Source organism: Rana temporaria, chromosome 4 (genome assembly GCF_905171775.1).
Source record: "Rana temporaria chromosome 4, aRanTem1.1, whole genome shotgun sequence".
NCBI lineage: Eukaryota > Metazoa > Chordata > Amphibia > Anura > Ranidae > Rana > Rana temporaria.
This window is the reverse complement of record NC_053492.1, coordinates 454,143,795-454,153,206: the sequence shown is the minus strand read 5'-3', so window position 1 is coordinate 454,153,206 and position 9,412 is coordinate 454,143,795. Positions and strand designations below refer to the sequence as shown.

Genomic DNA, 9,412 nt, shown 5'->3' with positions numbered 1-9,412 from the left:
CTGGCGGCCGTATTCTGAACGACTTGCAGACGAGTGATTTGGTACTTTGGGAGTCCGAGGTACAGGGCGTTAGCATAGTCCAGTCTGGAATTCACGATTGTTCCCACCACGACTGCTACGTCTTCTTTGGGGATAAATGGAATAAGTCTGCGTAGTAGGCGCAACAGATGGTGCGCTCCGCTGACTACTGACCCTATTTGTGCGTCCATTGTCATGAAGGTGTCGAAGATGACCCCGAGACTTTTGACTTTGGAGCTAGGGGTGATGATTTGGCCCAGAATGGGCGGCGGTGTCCAGGTTGTTGCCAGTTGACTCTTTCGGCTGGCGTGAAACTTAAGGAGTTCTGTTTTTGAACTGTTGAGTTTAAGATAACTCTTAGTCATCCAGTTTTCTGGCGCTGCGCCGTCGTAAGCCCTTTGAGAATCTGGGCCACAGTGTCTACAAAATAGGGGATAGTGTTATGCCGTTTTTATTAATATAATTATTTTTTTACTTGTAATGGCAGTGATCAACGATTTTTATCGTGACTGTGACATTATGGCGGACTCATCGGACACTTTTGACACATTTTTTGGGACCATTGTCATTTGTACAGCGAACAGTGCTATAAAAATGCACTGATTACTGTGAAAATGACACTGGCAGTGAAGGGCTTAACCACTAGGTGGCGCTGAAGGGGTTAAGTGTGTCCTAGGGATGTGCGCTAACTGTAGGGGGGGTGGGCTTACTGTGACACGATAGTGATCACAGCTTCCGATTACAAGAAGCTGTGTACACTGTCCTGTCACTAGGAAGAATGGGGAAATGCTTGTTTACATAAGCATTTCCACCCTTCTTCCTCACCGTGACACGCGGTCAAAGTCAGGGAGCTCCCGGCGCGCGCACCCACAATGCCGGCTTCTTAAACGGGACGTATATATATACGTCCTTCCGCCTGTCCGTGCCATGCTGTTGAGGTATATCGTCGTGCGCTGGTCGGTAAGCAGTTAAGCACTGGTTTCGTTTTTGGAGAAAAAATAATAGTGATCAGCCAACATGGCCAATCACCTTTCCCTAAGAATGCTTGACTTTTTCATGTCTCCTGAATAAGCACTTTATATTTCTACTAAAATAATGTACCTGAGAAATTTGTACATTTCTACATCTGTTCATTTTTTTTTTTAAATAACAAACATGTTATACTTACCTCCACTATGCAGCTCGTTTTGCACAGAGTGGCCCCAAGCCACGTTTTCTGGGGTCCCTCGGCGTCTGTCTCTGGTCCTGCCCGCAAGAACTTTCCACCTTCATGTGAGCGAGCTTGCATTGTGGCAAGTTCTTGCGAGCGCGCTCCCGTGATACAGCCGGCGGCTATAGCGGCTCACTGATTCACTCGGGCCCGCCCCCCGGCACGCCGTGTCATTGGATGTGATTGACAGCAGAGCGAGCCAATGGCTGCGCTGCTTTCAATCCATCCACTCTAGCCAATCAACGACCAGGCTGAGTGGCGAAGAACACGATGGGGGCGAGCGTCCCAGGTGAACGGGCTCAAGTAAGTAAAACGGGGGGCTGGGGGGGCCAGTATTGTCGGATGTTTTTTCACCTTAATGCATATGTAGCACTTCCCCCGTAGGAGCTGCTGGTTTAAATTTGGGCCTTGCACGTTACCTAGCTCTTCGTTGTTTAGGGGATGAGATGAGAGTCTAAGAAACTTCAATGTCCACACAAGTTGTAAATCCTTTTTATGTAGGTTTTATTTCACACAAACTTGTATAGGTAGAGGGATGGAGGGTCAGGGGAAGGTTCAGACACACAATGCAGATAACTGGGGAACTTCTAAGGCCCCGTACACACGAGGAGACATGTCCGATGAAAACGGTCTTCGGACCGTTTTCATCGGACATGTCTCCTGGGAGCTTTTGGTCTAATGTGTGTACACACCATCAGACCAAAATTCCCGCGGACAGAAAACGCGGTGACGTAGAAGACACCGACGTTCTCAAACACGGAAGTGCAATGCTTCCACGCATGCGTCGAATCAATTTGACGCATGCGCGGGATTTCGGGACGCTGGTTACACGTCATAACCAGCGGACATGTCCGATTAGGTGTACTAACCATCGGACATGTCCGACGGACATGTTTCCAGCGGACAAGTTTCTTAGCTTGCTAAGAAACTTTTGTCCGCTGGAAACCTGTCTGCTAGGCCGTACACACGGTCGGACATGTCCGCGGAAACTGGTCCGCGGACCAGTTTCAGCGGACATTTTCGACCGTGTGTACGGGGCCTAAGTTTCAAAGTCACACTCACCACTTTCCTCACAGTGGGTATTGCTCACCCGGATAGGCTCCTCTCACTAGCCTAGCAGCCGGGATGATGCACGGACAAAAGGAAAAGAATACAGTCTCTGCCACAGACCTTTCTTTGAAAGTGAAAAATAAATTGTTCCAGAATCCTCTGCCACAGGATTTGGTACCAGGGGTGTGCTGGGCTGTGGGGCAGGCATGCATGTGCCCCCTGGGCTTCTCTAATATGCTCTACAAAGGCTGCCAGCTCAGAACCGCACATGAGCAGTTTTTAAACTCTTCTCACTGACCACCAATGTAAGGGACATCCTTCCCACTGACAACCAATGTAATGAGCATTCTTCCCACTGACCACCAATGTAAGGAGCATTCTTCCCACTGACCACCAATGTAAGGAGCATTCTTCCCACTGACCACCAATGTAAGGGACATCCTTTCCACTGACCACCAATGTAAGGAGCATTCTTCCCACTGATCACCAATGTAAGCAGCATTCTTCCCACTGACCCCCAATGTAATGAGCATTCTTCCCACTGACCACCAAGGTAAGGAGCATTCTTCCCACTGATCACCAATGTAAGGAGCATTCTTCCCACTGACCACCAATGTAAGGAGCATTCTTCTCATTCTTCATTATAGAGGTCCCAAAATTTACCCCTATCTTCACGATTGGCAATGATGGGATATATCCAATATCGATGTCTTCTCCGCCTCCACTTCTCTTCCTCTTCTTCCTCATGCACTGCTACTGCTGCAGCAGCAATGACAACTGCGGTGGCAGGAAAAGGAATTGCCTCACACCACGTATGTTTTCATTGGTTAATGCCAAAGTTATGGCAAAGTCGAAGTTGTACTGATCCCAAATCGAGGCAAAATCGCGGTAAAAATCGCACAACTTTGAAGTCGTATCTGGCCTTGTACACACGGTCGTTCCAAACCGTTGAGAATGGTCCGACTAACCTTTTTTTATCGGTTCACCGCTGAAGTGGCCTGATGGTCTAATGTGCGTACACACCATCGTTCCAAAAACCAATCGAGTCAGAACGCGGTGACGTCAAACACACGACGTGCTGAATAAAACGAAGTTCAATGCTTCCAAGCATGCGTCGACTTGATTCTGAGCATGCACGGGTTTTGAACCGATGCTTTCTGTACTAACCATCGGTTTGGACCGATCGGGCAGCGGTCCATCGGTTCGGTTTTGAAGCATGTTTTTAAATTTTGGACAGAAGGAAAACAGACCGATGGGCTATACACACGGTCGGTTTGGACCGATGAAACTGAGCCTCGGTCCATTCTCATCGGTTTTGTCCGACCGTGTGTACGGGGCCTAAGTGTGAAAGGAGCCTGAGGCCCCGTACACGCGACCGGGTTTCTCGGCAGAATTCAGCCAGAAACTCGATCGGAGCTGTATTCTGCCGAGAAACCCGGTCGTGTGTACACTTTCGGCCGAGGAAACCGACGAGGATCTCGTCGGGCCAAATAGAGAACATGTTCTCTATTTCCTCGTTAGTCAATGGGGAAACTTGGCTCGCCGAGATCCTCGGCGGCTTCACAAGGAACTCGACGAGCAAAACGATGTGTTTTGCCCGTCGAGTTTCTCGGCCGTGTGTACGAGGCCTTAGTGTCCCTTTAAACCCATGTATTGCCTACTATATGTATCTAAGGTCATCAAAGCTTGCTTAGAACAGCTTGAGCAAGAACTGAAGGCCAAAAACACAGGAAGACGTAATTCAAGCCTCATTTCCTATTTAAAAAACAACAACAACAACAACAGATTACATTAGTGACACTTCTGTAAATGTGTTAGTACAGTGGCCAAAACTACAGCTGTGTCAAAGTCATTTCTTTGCGCCATCTGGCATAGTACATGGGAGAACACCTTTCCCGACCTCTTCCAAGTCTCAGCCATGAAAAAGGAAGATGATTTTGTGACTTTGAGTTTGATCAGATTTTACAAAATTCTTCAGATGATCAGAAAGGCTTCCAAATTCCAATGAAACCTTTCAAGATTAAAATTTGCTTTAATTGTTAAGACATCAGGGACTGGAATTCAGTATCACACACCATACAAGGGGCAGGAGAAAGGAACGTGTCTACCCCAGAGATAGGAGAGGAAAGGGTTTCCTGATTAATTAATTGGAAGAAGAATATATAAAAAAAAAAAAAGAAGACTTGCGTGTGAAGAGGAAAGGAATTTGAAAGATCTTCTCTCCCAATAGCAAATTAAAATTATAAATGTACTGCCAAAATGCCCAGTAGGGTTTCCTTTTAGAACTGCATTGCCATCTAACTAACCCCAATTTTTTTTTCTTTTATGCCAACACATCCTAATCCAAAAGGTCAAGTCGTTTCTGAATTCGAGATGAACTGAGGAAGCCCAATGGATAAATAAAAGCAATCACTAATTTGAAACAAAACATATCAAAGGCAGATCATTATATGCACACAGCACCCACAATTATTTAAAATGCCATGATTGCTATGGTTCTCATCAGAGACTTTGTAGTTTAACCACTTGCTTACTGGGCCCATATACCCCCCTCTTGCCCAGGTGAAATTTAAGCTTCCGGCACTGCGTCGCTTTAACTGACAATTGCGCAGTCGTGCGACGTGGCTCCCAAACAAAATTGACGTCCTTTTTTCCCCACAAGTAGAGCTTTCTTTTGATGGTATTTGATCACCTCTGCGGTTTTTATTTTTTGTGCTATAAACAAAAAAGGACGACAATTTTGAAAAAAATACAATATTTTTTACTTGTTGCTATAATAAATAGCCCAATTGAAAAAAATAAAAAAATTTCAGTCTAGGCCGATACGTATTCTTCTACATATTTTTGTTATAAAAAAAAAAAAAATCGCAATAAGCGACTGGTATGCGCAAAAGTTATAGGGCCAGATTCACAGCAGAGATACGACGGAGTATCTCAGATACTCCGTCGTATCTCTCAGAGTATCTATGCAACTGGTTCATAGAATCAGTTACGCATAGATAGCCCTAAGATCCGACAGGTGTAATTGTTTTACACTGTCGGATCTTAGGATGCAGTACCACGGCCGCCGCTGGGGGGAGTTTGCGTCGTAAACCAGCGTCGGGTATGCAAATTAGTAGTTACGGCGATCCACAACGGTTTTTCGCGTTCGCTACGTCGCTGCTAGTCTAGTTTCCCGTTGCAAAGTTAGTCGTCGTTTTAGGTGCCCTAACTTTACACAGCCCACGTATGTGCTGTATAAAGTATGGCCGTCGTTCCCGCGTCGAAATGTAAAAATGTTTCCTTCTTGCGTAAGACGTCTGGGAATACGGAAGTACGCTACGCACGTCGCCGTTCGAAAAAATGACGTCACTTCGCGCAAAGCATGGCGGGAAATTCAAAAGGGAGCATGCGCAGTAGGTCCGGCGCGGGAGCGCGCCTAATTTAAATGGCACACGCCCCTTTGAATTACGCGGGCTTGCGCCGGAGGCTGCCAGCGTAAGTTTTCTCGCAAGTGCTTTTTGAATCAGGCACTTGCGATGAAAACTTGCGGTGGTGTAACGTATCTACGATACGTTACGCCGCCGCGATTCTACGTGAATCTGGGCCATAGCGCCTACAAAATAGGGGACAGAATAATTATTTTGTATTATTTTTTTTTTACTAGTAATGGCGACGATCTGCGATTTTTATTAGGACTGCGACATTATGGCGGACGCATAGGACACTTTTGACACATTTTTGGCACCATTCATATAAATATGCACTAATTACTGTATAAATGTGACTGGCATCGAAGGGGTTAACACTAGGGGGTGAGGAAGGGGTTAAATGTGTACCCTATATAGTGTTCTAACTGTGGGGGAAGGGGGGTGACTGGGGGAGGTGACCGATCTGTGTCCCGACTCCCTATGTACAAGAGACACAGATCGGTCTCCTCTCTCCCTGACAGGACGCTGTCATTGTGAGAGCCGGCAATGAGAAATGATCTCATATGTTTACATATGAGATCATCTCTCATTGGCCGCACAGATCGCCTACCAAACGGCCACTCCGATTGGCCGTTCACGGCGATCTGTGATTGTCTGTGTCCAAGGGACATGGCCAGCACAGAAGTTCCCCGCTGCACGCTCGGGAGCGCGCGTGGGGAACGAGGAAAGGGGCGGCCATAAAAAGACGGCGTCCCAGAGAAGTAGAGCCACCCTGCGGCCGTATATAGTCGTACAGCCGTTGGGAAGTGGTTAAAATCCTGCAAAGAGCAGTATTCATGTGGAATTGCAGAAATTGATAACAACCACCGAATAAGAATTCTATACAGTAAAACCTTGGATTGCGAGCATAATTCGTTCCGGAATGCGTGTAATCCAAAGCACTCTTATATCAAAGCAAATTTCCCCATAAGAAATAATGGAAACTCAAATGATTCGTTCCACAACCAATTATTCCTAAATCCTTCAGTTTATAGCCCATAAAAATATATTAGCAATGTAATTGGTTGTGTAACCATAAAATGTCCATTTACAAATAGAAGCCTCCACAAGGGGATTAGAAGAAAAATCCAGCAGGAGCTACAGAGTATAAAAGATAGGAGAGGCGCCTCTAAGTGTAGAAATATGGTTACATTTAAGGAAGTAATAAGAAAGGGGGCACATTAGGAGCCCACTTGAGTGGGATTGTGGCCATCACGGGGTTAATATGGTATCAGGTGCTGGTTTATGGGTTGTAGTTGGCTTATGTTTGCAGGTAATTCCCAGGTACTGTTCCTTTAATTCCGGGATCATCAGCCAGCCAATGGGATGTGACGGAAGCTTCTGGGAGCCAGGAAAGGCTTTATAAGGACTGGCTGGGCTGGGAATCTCCCTATTTTCCCTTGGCAGCAGCAGCTGAAGAACTCCCTCCCTCCTCCCCTGTCGCGGTAAATTTTATGTGGTAGGCGTCACCTTGGGAGTCCAAGGGGGACGTGATATGTCAATTAATGATTTAAATACTGCTCGAGTTACAAAAACTGAGCAGTTGCACATATTTTGGTTTTGCTTGATTAATGGCAATTTTTTGATGTTTGAAGTTATGAATTAAAATGTTTATGTTGATTTTAAAATGCTTTGTGTTTAAACCAATAAAGTTACCGCGGCCTTTATTCGCCAATGGTGGGTCAGTGTGTTTATTTACTATGGTGCCTGGAGTAAGGTTGTTGGGTAAAGAGTATGGCCTACAGTCCCACAACATTTAGCAACTCACATGGTTGATGATTACCCACCTAAGACCCGGACCATTATGCAGGTAAAGGACCTGACCCCTTTTTGCGATTCGGCACTGCGTCGCTTTAACTGACAATTGCGCGGTCGTGCGACGTGGCTCCCAAACAAAATTGACTCCCTTTTTTTCCCACAAATAGAGCTTTCTTTTGGTGGTATTTGATCACCTTTGCGGTTTTTATTTTTTGCGCTATAAACAAAAATGGAGCGACAATTTTAACTTTTTACTATAAAAAATATATATATATAAAAAAAAAAAAGTTTCCCTCAGTTTAGACCGATACGTATTCTTTTACATATTTTTGGTAATGGAAAAAATGTGTAGCGCTTAGATAATATGTGTCATAACAAAAAACATATTGGTGTGCAATATAAATGTGAATGGAAATCACAAATAAATAGAAGTGTATCACAATAGATAAATAAAGTGATCAATGTGAATGATAAATAAAGTCCATGTAATTAGCATTCCACCAAAAGAATAATGAGATGCTCAATATAATGTGCTGAAGTCCATTGAAATAAATTCCACCACGTGAATACTGATACGACAATATATATAAAAGTTGATTTCTTCCTTTCAGTGAAGAGTGACCACCACCAAATAGAAATGGAGGCTTACCAGAAGGGGTGGACTTGTGGTGACGTACGCCACTACAGGTCAGAACAGGCTTGTATGTGTGGTTCTAAATCAGACACACAGGGGGTATATTGATGTCCACATCTGGTTAGCTGTTTATATTGTAATTCAAACCATGGGAAGACATGCAAAGGTATAAAGGTTCCGCAACAGTGTCGCTCCAATGATATCAATAGCCAGAGAAGATAAAGGAGAAAAGTAGCCACATAGCGTAATCCAGTTACATAAAACCAAATATTTATTAAAGTAAACAGGTACACTCAAATGTAGGCTGTAAAAATCACGCATTTATACATATTTGAGGCGGCAGTGTCGTTCCGGGATGGAGAAGTCGGGAGAAGCCGGAGATGGCCGTCATCGTTCTGTTCGTACACAGGTGGGCGGAATCATCTCAGGTTCAGGAGGAGAGCCCTTCGGTGAAGTCCGAGAGCCCGGCGGTGACCCCGTGTTGGAGGACTGAAGAATTCCCCGTTTCCAAAGATTGCTACAACTGTAACCAGTTTGATTCGAAATTGGTCAGCCAGTGCGGAGTCACCGGATTCATCGAGCAAGTCAGCTGCAGCCCCTCCAAGAAAGTGGAGTACAAAAGCTGCCGCTCGGTCGTTATGGAGAAGAAGGTCTTCTGGGAGTTTGTGGGGATCACGATGGCTGCCGCCATGGTCTTGGCGTTTGTGGTGGTGTTTCGGCAGAGGATGCTGGACCGGAGGGCCCTGGAGAAAGTGTGCAAGCAGATCGAGTCCATCTGATCCTCGGGAGCCGGACACTTGGGGCTGTGGACTTTCCCTCGCCATGATAGAGGAGGGACACGCCCACCTTCTGACTAATCCCATTCCTGGAGCTGCAGCAGTGATATATCAGTTATGAGTGGAGCCCCCTGCTGGCTTCCTCGATATCTCGGGGGGGGACTCCAGCAGTGACCCCTCCCACCTTCATCCCCAGGGTTGTCACCAATGGGGGGAGTCCCTGAGACATGGGGGAGAGGGTCGGGGGGGATTTATTTGCCTTCATCCATTGAAATGACTTGTTATGGACCCTTTACACTGTTGTCTGATCCTGGGGGGGGGCACACTTGTCCCTCAGGAATTCTGAGGGGGGGCACACTTGTCCCTCAGAACTCTGAGGGGGGGCACACTTGTCCCTCAGGACTCTAAGGGGGGGAACACTTGTCCCTCAGGACTCTGAGGGGGGGCACACTTGTCCCTCAGGACTCTGAGAGGGGGGGGGGGTAAATTGGATGCTCATTCTGTGATATTTGGACTT

The 9,412-nt window shown here is 46.1% G+C and overlaps 1 protein-coding gene across 1 annotated transcript; it reads left to right on the top strand.

Moving 5' to 3' along the window:
* The first annotated feature begins 8,499 nt into the window (after positions 1–8,499).
* LOC120935786 (protein JTB-like) lies at positions 8,500–8,905 on the top strand. Its single transcript, XM_040347847.1, has one exon. The coding sequence runs from the start codon at positions 8,500–8,502 to the stop codon at positions 8,896–8,898; it is 399 nt and encodes a 132-aa protein (XP_040203781.1). The 3' UTR covers positions 8,899–8,905.
* Positions 8,906–9,412: the final 507 nt, after the last annotated feature.